Below are 22,840 nucleotides of genomic sequence, written 5' to 3'. Positions count from 1 at the left end.
ATATATGCAACGGAATATTATTCAGCTTTAAGAAAAAGAAAAAAATCCTGCCATTGTGAAAACATAGATAAACCTACAGGACATTATGCTAAATGAAATAAGCCAGAAAAAGACTAATACTGCATGATCTCACTTACATGTAGAATCTGAAAAAGTTGAACTCACAAAAGCAGAGAATAAAATGGTGTTTGCCAGGCAGTGAGTAAGATGTAGGGGAACTGGGGAGATGTTGGTCAGAGGAAATGAACTTTCAGTTGTAAGACGAAGCAGTACTGGATATCTAATGTAGAGTATGGTGACTAATAATGTTTTGTTGAAATTTGCTGAGAGTTCATCCTGAGTGTTCTTACCACACACACACACACACACACACACGGTAATTATGTGAAGTGAGAGAAATTTTAACTAGCTGATTGTGGTTATTACTGCATAATATATGTATATCAAAACATCTCGTACATCTTAAATATATACAATTTTTATTTGTCAACTATACTTCAATAAACCTGGAGGGAAAAAGAAAGAATGTCATGAATCTTAGGTTTTTCCCTTCCCTTGTCCACTTCCCCCTGTGAGTCTCGGTCTTTGTCTCACCCTCCCTGTGTTCTTTATCTGAATTCACAGCTGTGGTTTGCATTTGTGTGCAAAAGAAGGAGACATCTTTTGTATTAGAAAACTTTCCCTCCCATGTCCAGCACCATGTTCTGGCATTGTCATACAAGGGATAAACACTCTTCCTCTGCAGAGAGAAAACTAGGGTCTTCTCTGAATGAGACAATATGAACAAGCAAACATAATACATTTTCTGGACTTTATCAAGTAACATTTGTTGTAGAAAAAAATGAATAAACCCTTAAGTGTTGTGGTCACTGTGGTTTCCTTCTTTGTAAAGTTGAAGCTCTGACCACGCTTTCAGCCTCAAGGGAGAAATCTCTAAGCTATACAGTGAAGCCAGAGAATATAATCTCCCCAGGCAGAAAAGAATCTCTGAGCAGGGGCTGAGCCCCAAGGAAAGGCCAGGTCCATGGTAGAGAGGTGCTGTCCCAACCCCACCCAGGGCCCACGTTGAGCTGTTCTACTTACCCAGGACCAGCAGTGATACCCACAGCAGCATGAAGACTTGGCCTGCCCAGGGCTGAGACCAAAAGAGAGGTTTTCTCAGGAATACCAGGTTTGGCCTTGATCTTACAGTTGTACACTGTCACAGTAGCCCCAAGGAAGACATCTGAGAAACAGCTTTTTCAAAGAGCAGGATGCATTAGTAAATTAGAAAAAAGGAAGTGGAAGTACCCATCCTCAACTACTAATCAAAGTTTCCTGCCCAGTGATCAAAGTGAAAAAATAAATGTTAGGGTTTTTAAAAAGCTCATATCCTTGACCTCACATTTCTATTGCTTGGAAAATACCTTAAGGAAAGTATGGAAGATAGCTCTAAAATAATGTTTTTGTGACATTATTTATAATAGCCAAAACACTTGAAGCAACATAACAGGACTGCTTAAGAATATTCTGATACATCTAAACAATGACATAAAATGCAGACATTAAGAATGAGATAAAGTTGCACATATAAGAAGGCAAGACAACCTTGATTAATGTGAAGAGAAAAAAGTGAGGAGTAGATTGGTATTTGTAGTATTAACACATTGGGGTAGATGTAAAAAATAGAGTACATGTGTATATAAACTGACAAAGTATCCTTTTTTATTTCCTGGAAAGTATACCTAAAATAGTGGTTATATTTGAAGAACTGCGGATGGGAAAGAGACATTTTATTTTATGTCTTTCTATACTGTTTAACTTTTAAAAAATTACTATGTTTGTGAATTGATTTTATAACTTTTTAAAACTCAAGTTTCCATCCTGGTATACTGACAGCAAAGATCACTAAGACATTAGCTGCCATGAGAAATGCCAGTTCCTTATTTTCAAATAGTTTTCCCCACCCTTTCTTTCTGAGTCCATACCTTGGTCTTCTTATGGGGACATTTAATCTCATATCTGCAAATGCATATCACCTTACATATATTATGTTATATCCTACCTACTTCATTCTGAGACAAGAAAAACATATAAGGGTAAATAGAGATTATTCCATCTCAGTCCAGCAGGAGGACCTCCAGGGAACAAAGAGCTTTTACTTGCTTTTGAAGCTAATACAAATAGCTCTGCTACATATATTCTTGTATAGGTCTCTCGGTGCATGTGGGCACGCATATCTGTTGAATATATACCTGGGAGTAGAATTCCTGGCTCTTAAAATTATTTTAGAAGGCTCAGTTTAGAAGGTACTGCTAAATTATTTTGGAGAGTGGTTGTGCTAATTCCTACCTTATCAACCAGTGTGTGAGAGTTCTTGTTGCTGTAAAATATTTACTGATATTGGTATTATAATCTTGTAAACTTTAGCCACTGTGCTAGGATTATCTTAATGCAGTTTTAATTTTCATGTCCCTGGTGAATTATGCAATTGAGCATCTTTTCATATTCTAATTGGTGAATTGGATATTCTTTTAATCTCACTGGTCATTTTTTCTTTTCTTGCCTTAAAATACAAATTTTATTTCATCTGGCTTGCAATTTTTCTTTCGTGATATCATTGTCTGGTTTTGGTAGTGTGATGTTGGTCTCATAAAATGACTTCAGAAGTGTTCTTTCCTCTGCAATTTTTTGGAATAGTTTGAGAAGGATAGGTGTTAATTCTTCTCTAAATGTTTGGTAGAATTCACCTATGAAGCCATCTGGTCCTGGACTTTTGTTTTTTGGGAAATTTTAAATTACTGATTCAATTTTATTACTGGTAATTGGTCTGTTCATATTTTCTATTTCTTCCTGGTTCAGTCTTGGGAGATTTTATCTTTCTAAGAATTTGTTCATTTCTTCTAGGTTGTCTATTTTATTGGCATATATTTTTTTGCAGATGAAATGATACTACAAATAGAAAATCCTAAAGATGCCACCAGAAAACTACTAGAGCTCATTAATGAATTCAGTAAAGTTGCAGGATACAAAATTAATATACAGAAGTCTGTTGCATTTCTATATACTAACAACAAACTATCAGAAGAAAAATTAAGGAAACAATCCCATTTACCATCAAATCAAAAAGAATAAAATACCTAGGAATAAACCTACCTAAAGAGGTAAAAAGCCTGTATACAGAAAATTATAAAACACTGATGAAACAAATTGAAGATGACACAAATGGATGGAAAGCTATACCATGTTCTTGGATTGGAAGAATTAATATTGTTAAAATGACCATACTAGCCCAAGGCAATCTACAGATTTAATGCAATTCCTATCAAAATACCAATGGCATTTTTTTCCCAGACCACAACAAACAATTTTAAAATTTGTATGGAAAGACAGTAAACCTTGAAGAGGCAAAACAATTTTAAGAAAAAAGAACAGAGCTTCCAAACAGCTTGAATCTAGGTATTGAGATACTCCTCTTAGGAACTCTGAGAGTTTTTGGCATATCCTCAAATACTGGGAGCATTTAAAAATATAATAGTCTGTTTGAAGAAGCACAAAGATTTGAGAGATGACAAAGAGCTGGAGCAGGGTTGAATAATAAGTTTTATCTCCTACATGAGGCCACTCTTCAATATTGGGAGAGGCCTTCATTTCATCTACTGTATACAAACCATAACAGAGTCAAGCAAAATAAAGAAACAGAGGAATATATTCCAAATAAAAGAACAAGATAAAACCTAGAAAGAAAAAAAACCTTAATAAAATAGAGATAAGTAATTTACCTGATAAAATGTTCAAAGTAATGGTCATAATGATGCTCACTGACCTGGGGAGAAGAATGGGTGGACACAGGAAAGCTTCAACAAAAAGAGGGAAAATATGAGAAAGTACCAAATAGAAATCACTGCTGAAGAATACAATAATTGAACTGAAAAATACACTAGACACATTCAACAGCAGACTAGATGAAGCATAAAAGAGGATGAGTCAACTTTAAGACAAGGCCGTAGAACTCACCCAATCAAAGCAGCAAAAAATAAATTGAGTAATTTTTTTTTAAAGTAAAGATAGCTTAAGGAGCTTATGAGGCAAAACCCAATGGACACACATTCAACTTATAGGTGCCCAGAAGGAGAGGAGAGAGAGAAAATAGCAGAAATCTTGAAGAAATAATGGATGAAAACTTCCCTAACCTGGATAAAGAAATAGACATCCAGATCCACGAAGTTCCGAGTTTAAATAAGATGAATCCAAAGAAACCTACACCAAGACACATTATAATTAAAATGTCAAAATTAAAGACACAGAGAGAATATTAAAGAGCAGCAAGAGTGAAATATTTTGTTATATATAAAGGAACACTCATAAGACTAACAGTAGATTTTTCAGCAGAAACTTTGCAGGCCAGAAAGGAGTGGAATGATATATTCAAAGTGTTGAAACAAAAAATAAAAAATCCAACAAATAATACTCTACCCAGAAAAGTTATCTGGTAGAATTTAAGGAGAGAGAAGGAGTTTTCCATACAACCAAAAGCTAAAGGAGTTTTCACCACTAAACTGGCCTAACAAGAAGCGTTAGGAGGACTTATTTAAAATGAAAAAAAAGTTTAATTTCTAACAAGAAAACATATGAGAGAAAATATTTCACTGGAAAGGTAAATATATAGTAAATTTAGTGGTTTAATCACATAAAGCTAGTATAAAGATTAAAAGACAAAAGCAGTAAAAACAGCTATTACAATCATTAGTTAAGGGATATACAAGACATGAAGATATAAACTGTGAGGTGGAAAGTAAAAATTTTGAGATATAGGGATCAAACTTATGTTGTTATCAATTTAAAATAGAATGTTATGTTATTATACAAAAGCCTCCTGGTAACCACAAAACAATCCTTTAGTAAATACCGAGAGAGAGAGAGAGAGAGAGAGAGAGAGTAATATAAGCATAACAGTAAAAAAAAAATTCATCAAACTACAAAGGAAGAGAACAAGATTCAATAAGTGGTGCTGGGAAACTGGAGAGCTACATGTAAAAGGATGAAATTAGTACATTTTCTCACACCATATACAAAAATAGACTCAAGATGGATTAAAGACCTAAATGTAGTACGTGAAAAAGCTCTTAGGAGAGAACAGAGGCAAAACACTCTTTGACATCAATTGCAGCAATATTTTTATGGATCAGTCTCCTAAGGGAAAAGAACCAATAGCAAAAATAAACAATGGGACCTAATTAAATTTAAAAGTTTTTGCAAAGCAAAGGAAACCATCAACAAAATGAAAAGATAACCTACTGAATGGGAGAAAATATTTGCAATAAGCTCATACAACTCAACATCAAAAACAAACAAACCAACAAAAAACAGAATTAAAAATGCACAGAAGAATTCAATACACATTTTTCCAAAGAGTAAATGCAGATGATCAACAGACACACCACTAATCATCAGGAAAATTAAAATCAAAACCACAATGAGATATCACCTCACACATGTCAGAATGGCTATCATCAAAAAGAAGACAAATAACAAATGTTGGCGAGGATATGGAGAAAAGGGAACACTTGTACACAGTTGGTAAAAATGTAAATTGGTGCAGCCACTGTAGAAAACAGTATGGAGGTTCCTCAGAAAATTAAAAATTGAACTACCATGTGATCCAGTAATTCCACTCCTGGGTATACATCTAAAAAAACCAAAAACACTAATTCAAAAAGATACATGTACCCCAATGTTCATAGCAGCATTATTTACAATAGGCAAGATATGGAAGCAACCTATGAATAAATAAAGATGTGGTATATATATTGAATATATATATATATATATATATATATAATGGAATATTACTCAACCAAAAAAAAGAATGAAATTCTGCCTTTGCAGCAACATGGATGAACCTAGAGGGTACTATGCTTAGTGAAATAAGTCAAACAGAGAAAGATAAATACTGTATGTCATCACTTATATGTGGAATCTAAAAACAAAACAAACGAATATAACAAAACAGTAAAAGACTCACAGCTATAGAGAACAAAGTAGTGACTACCAGTGAGGAGAGGGAAGGGGGAGGGGCAAGATAGGGGTAGGGAATTAAGAGATACAAACTACTATGTATAAAATAAATAATTATATTCTACAGCATAGGAAGTGTAGCCATTATTTTGTCATAACTGTAAATGGAGTATAATCTATAACAATATTGAATAAATATGTTGTATACCAGAAACCAATATAATATTGTAAGTCAACTATGCTTCAATTAAAAATAATTATAATTTAAACTGGTACACTCTTACAGAGACACCAGGGTGATTTTAAAATTTATCTGAAAGATAACATTTAAATTTCTAAAACATTGTGAAGATTGTTTAGGATGAAAAACTAACACTTGTAAATTTGGTGTGATAAATTCAAAAGAAAAAACATGTTTGGAAACACATCACTGATTATAATTTAATTTTGTTGAACATATAATTTCACTTGCTTGTATATTTAAATATTTTGTAGCTAAAATAATTATTCACTTAATGAATAAAAATAATATAAAATTTGGAAAGCTATTAAAAAAAGAAGAGTGCAAGAGAAGAAAAAAAGGAACACAGAAGAACTACAAACACAAGTAGAAAAGAATTAACAAAGTGGCAATATGTACATACCTATCAATAGTTACTTTAAATGTAAATGGACTAAATCCTCCAACCAACATACACAGAGTGACTGACTGATAAGAAAACAAGACCCATATATATATACTGTCTACAAGAGAGTCATTTTAGATGTAAGAACACACACAGACTCAAAGTGAAAGGATGAAATAAGACAGTCTATGCAAATGGAACCAAAAGAAAGCTGGAGTAGCTATATTTATATCAGAAAAAATAGGCTTTAAAACAAAGATGGTAGTAAGAGACAAAGAAGGGCATTACATAATGATAAAGGAGTCAATCCAACAAGAGAATACATTTATAAATATTTGTGCATCCAACATAGGAGCATCTAAATATATAAAGCAAATTTTAACAGACCTAAAGGGAGAAATAGACAGTAATAGTTGTAGGGGATTTTAATGCCCCACTTACATAAGTGAATAGATCAACCAGAAAGAAAATTAATAAGGAAACATCTGCCTTAAAGGATGTGTTAGCCAGATGGACTTAACAGATATATACAGAACGTTACACTCAAAAATAACAAAATGCACATTCTTCTCTAGGGCTCATGGAATATTTTCCAGGATAGATCATATGTTAGGCTACAAAACAAGTTTTAATAAATTTATGATAATTAAAATCATATCAAGTGTCTTTCTGAACACAATATTAAACTAGAAATGAATTACATGAAGATAACAAAAATTTACATATGTTGGAGATTAAACAACATACTACTGTGCTTGCTTCGGCAGCACATATACTAAAATTGGAATGGTACAGAGAAGATTAGCATGGCCCCTGTGCAAGGATGACATGCAAATTCGTGAAGCATTCCATATTTTTAAAACAAAAAAACCAATCCAAAAATGGGCAGAAGACCTAAATAGACATTTCTCCAAAGAAGATATACAGGTTGCCAACAAACACATGAAGGGATGCTCAACATCACTAATCATTAGAGAAATGCAAATCAAAACTACAAGGAGGTATCAACTCACACCATTTAGAATGGCCATCATCAAAACATCTACAAACAATAAATGCTGGAGAGGGTGTGGAGAAAAGAGAACCCTCTTGCACTGTTAGTGGGAATGTAAATTGATACCACCATTATGGAGAACAGTACGGTGGTTCCTTAGAAAACTAAAAATAGAACTACCATACAAGCCAGCACTCCCACTACTGTGCATATACCCTGAGAAAACCATAATTCAAAAAGAGTCATGTACCACAATGTTCATTGCAGCTCTATTTACAATAGCCAGGCCATGGAAGCAACCTAAGTGTCCATCGACAGATGAATATATAAAGAAGATGTGGCACATATATACAATGGAATATTACTGAGCCATAAAAAGAAACAAAATTGAGTTATTTGTAGTGAGGTGGATGGACCTAGAGTCTGTCATACAGAGTAAAGTAAGTCAGAAAGAGAAAAACAAATATTGTATGCTAACACATATATATGGAATCTAAAAAAAGAGAAAAAAAGATTCTGAAGAACCTAAGGGCAGGACAGGAATAAAGACACAGATGTAGGGAATGGATTTGAGGACAAGGGGAGGGGGAAGGGTAAGCTGAGACAAAGTGAGAGAGTGGCAAGGACATATATACACTACCAAATGTAAAATAGATAGCTAGTTGGAAGCAGCTGCATAGCACAGGGAGATCAGCTCTGTGCTTGTGGTCACCTAGAGGGGTGGGATAGGGAGGATGGGAGGGAGATGCAAGAAGGAGGAGATATGGGGATATATGTATATGTATAGCCGATTCACTTTGTTATAAAGCAGAAACTAACACACCATTGTAAAGCAGTTATACTCCAATAAAGATGTTAAAAACAACAACAACAACAACAAAACCCACAACTTACTACTGAGCAATCAATGGCTCAGAGGGAAGTCAAAAGAGAAATAAAAAACTCTGAAATGAACAAAAATTGAAATGTACCAAAAGTTATGGGATACAGCTGTTCCAAGTTCTACATCCACAATTCAGTCATGTGATATACCACATTAACGAAATGAAGGTTAATAATCTCAATAAATGAAGAAAAAGCTTTTGAAATAATTCAACATTCATTTATGATAAAAACTGTCAACAAAGTTGGCATGGAAACAGTACCTCAACATAATCAAGGTCATATATGACAAGCCCACAGCTAACATCATACTCAACACTGAAAAGTTGAAAGCCTTCCTCTATGATCAGGAGCTAGATAAGTATGTCCACTCTCTCCACTTTTATTCAACATGGTATTGGAAGTCCTAGCCAGAACAAATAGGCAATAAAAAGAAATAAAATGCATCCAAACTGGAAAGAAAGAAGTAAATCTTTTACTATTTGCAGATGACATGATATTATGTATAGAAAATCCTAAAGACTTAAAAAAAAAACTGTTAGAAATAATAAATGAATTCAGTAAAGTTTCAGGATACAAAATCAATATACAAAAATCTGCTGCATTTCTATACCCTAATAAACTAAACTATCAGAAAGAGAAATAAAGAAAACAGTCCTGGGGCTTCCCTGGTGGCGCAGTGGTTGAGAGTCCGCCTGCCGATGCAGGGGACACGGGTTCGTGCCCTGGTCTGGGAAGATCCCACATGCCGCGGAAAGGCTGGGCCCGTGAGCCATGGCCCCTGAGCCTGCGCGTCCAGAGCCTGTGCTCCACAACGGGAGAGCCCACAACAGTGAGAGGCCCGCGTACCGCAAAAAAAAAAGAAAAGAAAGAAAACAGTCCCATTTACAACTGCATCAAAAATAAAATACTCAGGAATAAATTTAATCAATTAGGTGAAAGACCTGTATATTTAAAAGTTCAAGCACTAATGAAGGAAATTGAAAATGAAACAAACATATGGAAATATATACCATATTCATGTACTGGCAGAATCAGTATTTTTATTTTATTTTAAATTTGTATTGGAGTATAGTTGATTTACAATGCTGTGTTAGTTTCACCTGTACAGCAAGTGAATCAGTTATATATATATATGTACGATACTTGTCTTTCTGTGTCTGACATACTTCATTCAGTATGACAATCTCTAGGTCCATCCATGTTGCTGCTAATGGCATTATTTTGTTCTTTTTCATGGCTGAGTAATATTCCATTGTGTGTGTGTGTATACACACACACACACACACACTATATATATATATATATATATATATATATATATATATCACATCTTCTTTATCCATTCATCTGTTGATGGATATCTAGGTTACTTCCATGTCCTGGCTATTGTAAATAGTGATGCAATGAACATTGGGGTGCATGTATCCTTTCAAATTATGGTTTTCTCTGGGTATATGCTTAGGAGTGGGATTGCTGGGTCATATGGTAGTTCTATTTTTAGTTTTTAAGGAACCTCCATACTGTTGTCCATAGTGGCTGTACAAATTTACATTCCCACTAAACAAAGTAGGAAAGTTCGCTTTTCTCCACACCCTCTCCAGCATTTGTTGTTTGTAGATTTTCTGATGATGCCCATTCTAACTGGTGTAAGGTGATACCTCATTGTAGTTTTGATTTGCATTTCTCTAATTTTTAGTGATGTTGAGCAGCTTTTCATGTGCCTCTTGGCAATCTCTATGCCTTCTTTGGAGAAATGTCTATTTAGGTTTTCTGCCCATTTTTTGATTGGGTTGTTTGTTTTTTTGATATTGAGCTGTATGACCTGTTTGTATATTTTGGAGATCAATCCTTTGTCTGTCGATTCATTTGCAAATATTTTCTCCCATTCTGAGGGTTGTCTTTTTGTTTTGCTTATGGTTTCCTTTGCTGTGGAAAAGCTTTTAAGTTTAATTAGATCCCATTTGTTTATTTTTGTTTTTATTTTCATTACTCTAGGAGGTGGATCGAAAAAGATCCTGCTGTGATTTATGTCAAAGAATGTTCTGCCAGTATTTTTAAAATGTTCATACCACCCAAAGCAATCTATAGATTCAATGCAATCCCCATGAAAATTCCAATGGCATTTTCATAGAAATTGAACAGATAATCCCAAAATTTGTATGGAACCACCAAAAACCCTGAATAGCCAAAGCAACCTTGAGAAAGAAGAACAAAACTAGAGGTATTACACTCCCTGATATCAGATTATATTGTGGAGCTACAGTAATTAAAACAGTATGGTTTTGAAGTGGGACTTCATCATAATGAAAGGTTTCTGTGCAGCAAAGGAAACCATCAACAAAACGGGAAAGTAATCTACAGAGTGGGAGACAATATTTTCAAATCATATATCTGATAAGGAGCTAATATCCAAAATATATAAAGAATTCATACAACTTAACAGCAAAAAAATAAACAATCCAATTTTAAAATGGGCAGAAGATCAGAATAGACATTTTTCCAAAAAAGACACACAAACGGCCAATAGGTATCTGAAAAAGTGCTGAACATCACTGATCATCAGGGAAACGTAAATAAAAACAACAATGAGATATCACCTCACACCTATCGGGATAGGTATTATCAAAAAGACAAGAAAAAACATGTTGGTGAGGATGTGGAGAAAAGGGTGGAACTACCATATGATTCAGCAATTCCACTTCTGGGCATTTATTTGAAGGAAATAGAAACACTAACTCAAAAATATATGCACCCGTATGTTCACTGCAGTATTATTTACAATAGCCAAGATATGAAAACAACCTAAGTGTCCATCGATGGATAAAAAGACAAAGAACTTGTGGTACATATGCACAGTGGAATATTATTCAGCCACAAAAAAGACGAAATCTTGCCATTTGTGACAACATGTGTAGACCTCAAGGGCATTATACTAAGTGATATAAGTCAGACAGGGAAAGACAAATACCATGTGACCTCTCTTAGGTGTGGAATCTGAAAGAGGCAGGGGGTTTGGGGTGGTAGAAATAAGGGAATGAAAAGAAAAAAGGAAAGTAATGTACAAGTCTTTTTGTAAGCAGCCTTTGGCAGGAAAGAGCTCTTCGCAGGAGGCCCCTTCTGTCTTGTCACAAAACTTAAACCAGGCACCCCTATGCTGTACTCATCTCTAGCCCTAGCACAACTTTCAAGTCTTTTGATCACACAATACCTTGTTTAACCTGTTGGTTTTTTCTGTAGATCAAAGAAGTAGAAATGAAGAATAAGTAATTAACAGATGACCAGATCTCTTCCTTAGCATCCTTTTCAGTAATCTCACGAACAAACTGTGTGAACAAGACAATATCAAAAGAAAGATCACAAGAATTTGACAAGCCTGCACACAAACCTGCATGCAGAGGGGGATGGCAACGACTCTGACCCCCTATCTCAATGATTAACTGAGATAACTTCCCCTTTTCCCTTTAAAACTTTCATGGCTGAGCAGAATCTTGGGAGGCGGTTTTTGGGGAACACTGAGTCCACCATCTCCCCAGACTGCCGGCATTCTGATTAAAAGCAACTTTCCTTTCTACCAACATTTGCCTCTCTTGAGTATTTATTTTTGAGTGGTGAGCAGCTGGACCTGATTTGGTAATACTTTAAGAAAATTGTAAAATTTATTGACATGAAAAAGCTGGATAAATGGAGAGTTATATCATATTTGTGGATAGCAACACAATAACATAATGACCTTAAATCTTACCACATTAATCAACAAATTCAAGATGAAAAAAAGGAAGAAGAGAAGTAACAGAAGTTTAAGGAGGGTGGAAGGAAGTGACCTGGACACCCAATAACACTTCTCTAGTAACATCCTGATGAGTTAAGTATAAATGAATCATAAAGAAATGGATTTTTTTTCCCTTGAAATACACATGAGTTTAAATACCAAGGAAAAATATGCTTGGAAAAAATGTTTTGTTAAAACTCCTCCTCCCCCAAAAAGTTTCATCGAAGATGGAGTTTTGTTTTTCACTCTTTTAGTCATTTGTGGTTTGTCTCAGAAAGTAAAATGTGGTAGATATGCTTTTATTCTGAACTGAAAGTGATGTTTATCCTGATAGCTTACCATATATTGGATGCTTACTGTGATACAACATCACATCAGGTACTATGTATATATTATTTTATTTAATCTTTGCTTCAACACTAAAACAGTTAAACAGTGAAATAACACGGGCAATGTTCTGTCAGGTGGGTATTATTGTCCTCATTTTACAGATGAGGAAAACTGAAGCTCAAAGAAATTAAGTACCTTAATTTCAAGTACCTTGTAAGTCCAAAGACTCAAAGACAGTAAGTAGTAGAGCCAGGTCTGGAACCCAGATCTGTCTGAGAATGAGCATAACCAATTCAATACAGAGATTCAACAGTCATTAACACTTGAATAGGAATCTAGGTAAGGCACTGTTCTAAAGCCATCTGTAGCAGCAACAGTTTCCATGGTTAAATGGTTATCTCAAGGGCAATATTAAGGACCTATTCTGGGTTCCTGATGGCAGGAAATGGAAACTTGGTATTCTGAAGTTTATAAGTAAGCACGGTACTATCTATAACAGTACAAATTAGAATGAAAGGCTTTTGGAGGACAAAGGGAGAGACATATTTAAAGTAGGATGTGAGGAATTAACCACGGTAATCTCATGATCACCGGATAAACTTTTCAGTTCAAGGGCTCCGTCAATCAATATGGAAAAGGGTTGGAACCCCTCAGGTGCTCTGGCTATAGGCAGCTGGAGGAAAAAGTGTCAGATACAGTGATGAGAGAGGATTGACAGATATGAAGAGGGAGTGTTGGCAGCATAAACAAATCGGGACAAAGGGAGAATTTAAATATTACCATCAGGTCATTTTTCTGAAGGAAAATCTAACTGGCAATGTTCTGTCGTGACAGAGAGGTAAAGGAGCACAGGCTCTGTTACCAGAGAGACTCCGAGCTCTGCCACTTACCAGAGGGATGACCATGAGCAAATTATCAAACTTGATCCCAAGTTTCTTCATCTTTATAAAGGAGACAACACCACCCATCTTATTAGGTTGGTGCCAGCCTATTCAAAACCCAGACCTGCATGAAACCAAAATCTGCTGTTCTTTCAAACTTCTATTCACTTTCTACACTACAGCCTTTTTACCAAATTGCCTTTATTTGTGGTAATTAATGCTTATTAAAAATCACTGGGTGAATGCATATATATTTAATAACTCTGTTGAAGTATAATTTTCAATGATAAAATCCATTTGTTTTATCACCGCAGTCTGATTTTTTTAAAATTTCCACTACCCCAAATAGAAACTTGGCACCCATTTGTACTCTCCATTCCCACCCACAGCCCCAGGCAACAGATTACTAATTTACTTTCTTTCTCTATAGATTTGCCTATTCTGAGCATAGAAATTGATTCATACAATATGTGGTCACTTAGTATGCTTCCAAGGCTCATCCGTGTTTTAGCATTCATCAGTACTTTGTGAATGTATGCTTTGTTTTTTGAACCTTCTTGGCTAGGATAACAAGGTTTGTTAAGAATCTCCTCGAATATTTCCATTTCCTTGAAGGTACTGTCTACATCAACCTGAGTTTGATAAACAAGAGCAACAGCCAGAGATAATAAGGAAAGAACATGTCTGATATCCCCCGTTAAACTTTCTAGGGCTCTGAGGTGAGATACCCATGCCTGTGGGTCACTTTGCATACTTGCTACCATTTTCCCGACCATGTCCAGAAGGGATATTAGGTCAGATTAGGCTGCTCTTGACTTCTGTCTTTGAATGCTGGGACTTTCTTTTTGTGTGCTGTGGCTTTGCTACCTTGAACAGGTAGCAAAGAACAAAAGCTCCCCAGCTTTCCAACTTTTTGCTAGTTCTCCAATCTATGTCTATTCCTCCACCTAATTCAACTTCTGAATACCCTCTATTCATTACTTCATATTGATTTTTATTTCTTATTAATTTATCTACCTGGTTACATTTAGAAAAAGTAATCAAAACAGGCACCCATCATTGGGTTTGTCAAGCAAATCTCTCCCCATCTTAAGATACATGCTGGACCTGCCAAGGTGACTCTCTACACAAAGACACTTCTCCTTTCGTGGTTTTTTTCCAACTTGGACATCCCAATACACCAACTGCCTTGTGTATTCAGACTCTGATCATTGGCCAGGGAGGAAGCTTGTTGTATGGGAAGAACATTGGTATTCGAATTGGATAGACATGAAACTGAATCTTAGCTCTGTCAGTTACCCTCTGGGGGACTTTGGGCAAACAATGCAAGATTTTGAGTCCCAGTTTTCTCATTTATAAAGCAGGTATAAATTATACTTGCCTTCTAGTTGTTGTCAGCATTAAATGTTTGCAAAGTATATGTCACAAGAACACAGTAGATGCTGCATAACTGGCAGTTATGAAGTTTATTAGCCTGCCACCCTGAACTCAGCTCTTTTTTCCATTCACGTAACTGAGCAGCACCCTATGGGGCTTTCCCATGACAGACCCCTCCCCCATACCCTCGGCTTTAACTCCTCTCCACAGTACCCAGATAATAGTATCTTATGCATATTTCCTGAGTTTTTCAGATGCTAAAAACCACCACCAAATGGAAGAAATTAACTACTTGGTGATCATGAGCACATAGCACACAGACCTACTGGTGCCCGAGGGCTGGTAAAGTTAACTGCCCTGTTACCTCAACATCAACCAATCAGAGAATTTTGCACGAGCTGATCACATACCCTGTTACCACCCCCATCCCCCAACCTGGACTTTAAAAATGCTTTGCTGAAGCCCTTTGCGGAGTTCAGGTTTTGGGGTGGGGCATGAGCCACCCGTCTCCTTGCATGGCCCTGCAATAAACATTTCACTGCTCCAAACTCTGACGTTTCAGTTTGTTTGGCCTCACTGTGTGTTGGGCACATGATCTTGTGTTAGGTAGCATTCTCCAAGGCTGCCCTCAGCCCGGGGCTTTCAGATCCAATTGCCTTCTAATCCCAGCACTAGCACAAACACAAATTCCAATGACGGGTTCAAATATTTAGTTAGAAAGCATTTAGAAAAAGAGAGAACTTGTTTTGGGCCTGTTTGATTCTGGAAGATCCATTGGAGAAGACCTCTGACTAGCCACTTACGACTTGCTGGAAGCATCACAACTACATCTGGTTTCATGAACATATGACCTGTACAGTCACACAGGACCCTACATTTATTTATAAAGGCCCTGAGCTTGGTCTAACACTCTGATGTTGCCGTCTTGAAATTTCTAATAATTTTATCTTTAAATTGTGTTTTGTAAATGAAGTCTGACGGAACAATGGAGTCAGCACATGAGCAGAGAAGGTACTTTCTATAGGTGTGTCCACTTTCCTTGCTGCCCAAATGCAAATAGCATTCAAATACCCCAGGAACACAGAATTCCTGTTGGATCCACAATATGTGTGAGTCAGCAAGACTCAAAGGGAGTACAGAGTAAACATATTACATCAATGACTAACAGCCTTGAGAAGCCATGCTTTCCATTTGAACCGGAACTGGCTTTAAACATAGTAAGAAGGCGATTGTGTTCTAAGAAACTTCAACAACCAAGGAACCCTAATATAAGGTACTTCCCTATATTAGCTAATCAAGTTAGCTGAAAATAACATAAAAGGAAAAGGAAAGATAAGACAATCTCTATATTTCAGTCTTTCCTTACTTGTCCATAATCTAAAGATAGAAAGTGTTGGCATAACGTGCTCATATTAAGAAATGAAATTTTAAAAGTTGAGAGGTTTTTTTTTTTGCAGAATTTCCACTGGTCTCAAAAGAACAAAATACATATGATGAGTGAACTATGAAATACCAATTGTCTAATTTCTGTGGTTCTACATATGAGTGAAATACTCTCACATTTGCAGTTAAAGCTGGCATTGCAAAATATAAAGGTGAAACATAAAATTCATGCTAATGATTTAAAATTTTGTTTTTTCTTTTCTTATAATGACCTTAAATAGCAAATAAAAAGCATCATGACAAGAAGAGGCAGAGACCATGGAAAAAAGAAAAAAAAAAAAAGCTTTATATTTTAGTACATTTAGCATCACTTTTTTTCTCTTGGTTTTTGAACAGAGGGTCTTGCATTTTCACTGGGCCACAAAATTTATGTAACATCCTGCATCTAACTCTGCTCTCTTCTTGGTGGTCCTGAATAACTTCCTGGGGAGAACTTGGGCTACTTGTGCCCTAAGGGAAGGAGGCCCTATGCAAATGAACTGACTTCTTTTCATAATGAAAATTCTCATTTTTTTAGTCAGAAAAGAGTAGAAGCCAACTGGTTTGAGGCTTTCCCCTTACCCCTCCAGCTTATGTAAATTTCTGAGGTGTTATTTTTCCATGCCTCTGGGAAGTCCGAAGACACAACACATTTTTGCATAAACATAAATGATATATTTATCTTGGGGTTCCTCTTTCTGATACTCTTGAACTGACGTTTGGGTGGGGGCTGTTTTTACATCTTATCTCAAGGTCATGCTTAGCTTTAGAGGTTTTATTAAATATAATAAGCAAGAAACTGGGATGGAGCTAATGAAAACTGAAGGCTGATGGTGTGCACAGCAGAATCACCAAATATACAAGATTGAAGTATTGTAGAGATTATCTAGGTAAACATTTTAATGACTCAAGAGTGAAGGCAGGGAATTTCAAATTGTTTAAAAAAAAAAAAATGTCTAGGCCACAAAGTGATTGGCCAGGAGGAGAGAAATCTGAATGTGAATCTCAAATTTTCTTCAAGTTTTTTTGGTAAATAAAATCTTGGCACGTAAAATGCAACACTGAGAGGAGCTGGGTGAGACTGCACTGCGGAGCACGGGCTCCGGACGCGCAGGCCCAGTGGCCATGGCTCACGGGCCTAGCCGCTCCGCGGCATGTGGGATCTTCCCGGACCGGGGCACGAACCGTGTCCCCTGCATCGGCAGGTGGACTCTCAACCACTGCACCACCGGGGAAGCCCCCAAGGGGTTTTTGAACAATACTTCAGTCTGTCATCATCTATGGCATCGTCATTCCCTTGGTTGCCTAAGCCAAATTCCTGGGACTTGTCCTAGATGCCTTCCTTCACCTCTAATCAATAACTGCTTTTACTGAGTTACCTACAAAACAAGGTGTGTGCCCCTCCCCTCTACTACATCTGTGGCTCTGCCCTGTTCATCTAACCTTGATGACAGTAACAGCACCTAACCACTCTCCCTGTCACCAGGCTCTCCCACCATGAAGCTGTCTTTGACACAGCCACTAGAAAGACCTCTCTGGAGGACAAATCTGAGACACATGGTTTGACTAAAACATCTGTGGTTCCCTGCGGTTACAAGATAAAGCTCTTTACGGCACCAAGGCTACTGGGGGCTCTTCCTTTCCAGACTGACCCAATTTTCCAGTAAACAGAGTTTTATTTTGCAAATGTACTAAACTGCTTGTAAGTTCCTAAACACATTTTTCTGTTTTATGCCTGTGCACATTTTCTATGTCTGCTTAAGTCCTTTTCTTCATTCCCTAGCCCATCCTTTCTGTGTCTAGTTTTCCAACTCAGTTTCCTTTTCCTCTTCTTCTTTCTATTCTTCCTTCCTCCTCCTCCGACAGCTAACATTGATTAAATGTTTACTATGTCTAGGCACTATGCTTAAGACCCCACGCTTTTAATCCTCACGGCAAGTTTATGAACTAGATTCTACAGTTATTCCCATTTTTAATCTCTAAGGAGTTGTTTGAGTAACTTAACTAAGGTTACATAGCTATGAACTGTGACCTGGGTCTGAACTCAGATCTGGTTGGCTCCCACATGTTAATACTCTCTTAATCACTGTGTACTATCTCTTCCAGAAAAATTTCCCTTGGTTGAGTCGGGCAGTGGCTGTCTGGGATGTTCAACAGATCTGTGTCTTCTGCTTCCCAGGCCACAGCTGGATTGCTTTTCCCACCCCTAGGTTAGGCAAGGAAACTGTGGCTAAGTTCTGGTCAATGGGCTATGGGAGGAATGAGTGCATGCCACTTTCAGGGCTGGTCCCTAAAGTCTCTCTGGTGACCTTCCACACTCTCTCTCTTTTTGCAAAGAAATTGGAAGCCCAGAAGATGACAGTATCATGAGATGTAAGCAGCCTAGGTTCCTAAATGACTGGATGGAGCACAGCTTTGCCCTTCATCCTGGGAGCAAGTGATGCTTTATTTGGAAAGCTCCTAAGACTTCTAGGGTCATCAGTTACAACTGTTTTTTGTTTTTACTTTTTTTTTTTTTTTGCTGCATTGGGTCTTTGTTGCTGTGCGCCACAACTCTAGTTGTGGTGAGCAGGGTTACTCTTCATTGTGGTGCACAGGCTTCTCATTGCAGTGGCTTCTCTTGTTGCGGAGCACAGGCTCTAGGCTGTGGGCTCAGTAGTTGCAGCATGTGGGCTCAGTAGTTGCAGCTCATGGGCTCTAGGCTGTGAGGGCTTCAGTAGTCGTGTGCATGGGCTCAGTAGTTGTGGCTTGCAGGCTCTAGAGTGCAGGCTCTGTTGTTGTGATGCATGGGCTTAGTTGCTCTGAGGCATGTGGGATCTTCCTGGACCAGGGATTGAACCTGTGTCCCTTGCATTGGTGGGCGGATTCTTAACCACTCCACCACCAGGGAAGTGCTGTTAACACTGTTAATGTTACTTTCCCTAGCACATGGGCTAAGTGCTCCATCTAATGTTACTTTCATATTATATGGTAATTATCTCTTTATGTATCTATCTCTTCCAATAAGATGTTTGGAAACATCTTAAGGGGAAACACTTTTTCTGATCAATCTTTATGTTTGGTATATTAAGTACACAATAAATATTTGTTGACCTAGAAAATATATCAATGGCTTACTAAATACTAATATTGATAATATGTTTTGAATGCTTATATGCAAAAGGCACATTATCGAGCACATATTCATTGCTTTATATAATTCTAATAATTCACAAATGTTAATTAAGTGGTTACCATGTATTGTGTATTGGGCTCTGAAAGAGGCCCTGGGGATACATTAGTAAACAAAACATGTATTGGGCTCTGAAAGAGGCCCTGGGGATACATTAGTAAACAAAACAAAGTCCCTGTTTGCATAGAGCATAAATTATACTTTGTGTAATCAGATAATAAACAAATAAGAAAAAACTCTTAGAATGTCAGATGGCAAAAGTGCTTTGGAGAAATATGAAGTAGCATAAGAAGAAGAGGAATTAATGGGGGTTAGGAGATGCGGCTATCTTAAATGGGTGATAAGGGAAGACCTTGTGGGGATTATAACATTTGAGTAAGGTTGAGAGGAAACAAGTAGTGGTTATCAGGAGGAAATCATTACAAACAGAGGGAACTGCAAGGACAAAAGCCTTGAGTAGGAATGTGCTCACAATGGCTGTACAAGGTAGGTACATAGTATCTTCATTTTGCATAGAAAGAAACTGAACCCAGAAAATTTAAGTAACTTATCAAAGAACTTATAAGTGGCACATTCAAGGCTTGAACTGAAATCTTTTGGATTTAAAAGCCCATATTCATTCTGATACACTCTCCAGCCTGTGACTTTTACTTTTAGTTACACTAAAAGTACACACACACACACACACACACCATTCTAAAAGAACTGTCATGGGAGGTCATGATGAATGGCTTTCTTAATACCAATGCTTTCTATGTGATTTCTTACTCAATAGAGACTAGAAGGGTGAAGCTAGGGTTTCTGCATGTAGCCTCTCCTTCACTAAACAGATCACCTGCCAGACTTAGAAATGGACTTTGGTGTAATGAAATTGCAGCTGTGAGCTCTTCTGGAAGCTGCATGGTAGAGCTGGATGTTTTGATTTTTCTGAGCTGAAGAAGGAGAGGCTTTTGTGTTGAATGGAAGTTATAGCAGCTTCTCAGTTTTGAAACTTTGCCAGTAGCAGCTGAGACCCTGTGGATCTTGCAGTGGCTGCTCTCTTGCCAGGCCAAATTAGCAGTTTTATTCTGGGAGTTGCCCTTGGAGGCTCAGCCTAGAGCCTCATTCTCCAGCCTGTCCCTTAATAGCCTATATTAAATCCCTTTCAGGCGTCCAGTTTGTTTTACATATGTACAAGTTGTACATATGTAATGTACATATGTACATACATTTTATATATGTACAAGTTGTACATATATAGCTTGCTCATCTATTTTGGTACCACGATTCAAAGTCCTTTTCAGCCATAGTATTCTAATTACCATTCTGACCTTGCCTCCTATTATAGTAGACACGCCCTCCTTGGACTCTGCTACACTGAACTCCATCACTATCAGGGAGCTTATTTCAGAAGTGGTATCTTCACCTTTGCCTATTTCTATTATGCTTCACAAAGATGCTTGGACTTTTATCACTCATGTATTTTTCACTGCTATGTGTGGAAAGGGGTGTCCTCCAGGCCCTTTTGGGAGATATAGTCAGAGTGTATGCGAGTGGGTCATATGTGATAAATCCACTTCAGCAATCTCATTTATATTAATCTTTGAATCTTTCCACTACATTATACCAATACATAGTTGCTATCTCAACCTCATTTAACCCAGGCCACTGCTGAGTATAATTTTTGATCCTCCAAGAGAGCAACTATTTAGGACCACTCCTAGCTGCTTGTGTTCATACACTGAATCCAGGATCTCTACCAATTGAAACTATAGCAATTAATTTAGCCCCAAAGAAAATTACCTTCCTCCATCCCTAGTCTACTATCCTCGGCAAAATATCCAGGCTTTTGCTATTATAAATTCATAAATGTAAAAAATTCTCTTACCATGTTATCCTTCCTTTTCTGGGTTTTGCAGTATTATTGGCCCTCTACAACATATTGAGATAGTCCTCTCAAAGTAAGATTAGTTATTACTGCATTCTGTTAAGAAAGAAGCCCAACCCAGACCTCTGGATATTGGAAGCAACATATATCACACTGGTTGCCCTGTTCTGACTCAATAACTGAACTGCCCATAAAGCTGTTATCTTTGAGAGAGTCCCTGAGGAAGGAAGAGTTCTTCAGCTGGTCGAGGCTAGAGTACAATCAGTTCTGTCCTTGCTTTTTATGACCTAGTATACCCAAAGGGTCCAAAAGTGCTGAGGCCAATTAGGATGTTTTGTGGATGCTGTAACAAGCCTAGACAGGAGAATCACAGTCAATGACCCTAGGGTTTTGGAGCAAACCTATGCCCTCTTCAAGTTACTACCATCTTTTTGCAAAAGCTCTTGGGTAGCCTTGCTCAGGTAGTCACTGAACACTTGAACATGACACACCAGAGACCTGAGCTGTTCATCATTAGCCGGAAGATGTCTGATTCACTAATCAAGAGCTCATACCATCACCAAGTGGAAGTGATTACAGAAGATCTGACACCTGAAGGTATGAGTAAGTTGAATAAATAATAACTGGCTCATATTCGTCTCTCCAACTTCTCTCTCAACTAACAACTATGGCCTGGTGGTGAGTTCCCTATGACCAGTTGACAGAGGAGGAAAAAGTCTATCCTGGCTTAAATATGCCAGTGTCAGCTGGAGGTGACTGTTGCAACACTGTAGCCCCATCTGGGGAGTACTTGAAGGACTGTGAAGAAGAGTTTTGCCAGTGACAGAACTTTTAGTGGCACGTATAGAGGTGCACTTTGACTGGAAGATGAGATATCCAGAGATGATTCATGAGCAGGGGCCATATGGTCTGGGGGTTGGAAATAAAAAAGTTAGGAGATTAGGAAAAAGTTACATGGGTGGACCTCTCTGATTGGACCCAGAGCATGAGAGTATTTGTGTCTCATATGAATGCTCACCAAAGGCCTTGCTGCAGAAGAGGATCTCAATAATCTGAGGGACATGATAACTTGCCCTAGGTGAACGTCAGTCAGCTCTTTACCTGGCTTCTCTGCCTATTACTCCAAGGATTCATGTAAAAAGTGGCATCGGTGGAAGATGCGGAGGTTAAGTATGTACTCAGTTATATAAGCATGTGCTCACCATGGCCAGTCTGGCCACTCTTAAGTGCCCAGCCTGACACATACAGAGGCCAGACGGAGTTTGATAAACTGCCAGATCCATGGGGGGGCCAGCTTGTTACATGGTAGTAGAGTGTTTACATTAGATCTCTTCCATTCTGGAGAGGGTGGTTATTCTCCTCAATGAAATAGGTAATTCATTCATTCCAAAGTATTTATTAAGCACCTACAATGTACCAGGCACTGTTCTAGGTGCTTGGGATATATCAGTGAACAAAAAAGACAAAGGTTGTTGCCCTGAACTTACTTTCTAGAGGGCTGACATACAATAAGCATAATA

The 22,840-nt window shown here is 37.4% G+C and overlaps 1 protein-coding gene and 1 non-coding gene across 2 annotated transcripts in view; one reads left to right on the top strand and one right to left on the bottom strand.

Moving 5' to 3' along the window:
* The window catches only part of FCRL5 (Fc receptor like 5), a 40,540-nt gene extending 39,299 nt beyond the window's left edge, over positions 1 to 1,241 (bottom strand). The window contains 1 exon segment of the mRNA XM_029227201.1: positions 1,084 to 1,241. Coding sequence (XP_029083034.1) covers positions 1,084 to 1,114 — 31 coding nt within the window. The 5' untranslated portion in view covers positions 1,115 to 1,241.
* Positions 1,242 to 7,374: 6,133 nt separating this feature from the next.
* On the top strand, positions 7,375 to 7,481 carry LOC114900209. Its single transcript, XR_003794812.1, has one exon. It is a non-coding gene; the product is annotated as a U6 spliceosomal RNA (small nuclear RNA).
* Positions 7,482 to 22,840: the final 15,359 nt, after the last annotated feature.

Source organism: Monodon monoceros, unplaced genomic scaffold (genome assembly GCF_005190385.1).
Source record: "Monodon monoceros isolate NGI ecotype Baffin Bay Population unplaced genomic scaffold, NGI_Narwhal_1 Super_Scaffold_18, whole genome shotgun sequence".
In the NCBI taxonomy this organism is placed as follows: domain Eukaryota; kingdom Metazoa; phylum Chordata; class Mammalia; order Artiodactyla; family Monodontidae; genus Monodon; species Monodon monoceros.
The sequence above is the reverse complement of the archived record's forward strand: the minus strand, read 5'-3'. Positions and strand labels throughout refer to the sequence as shown.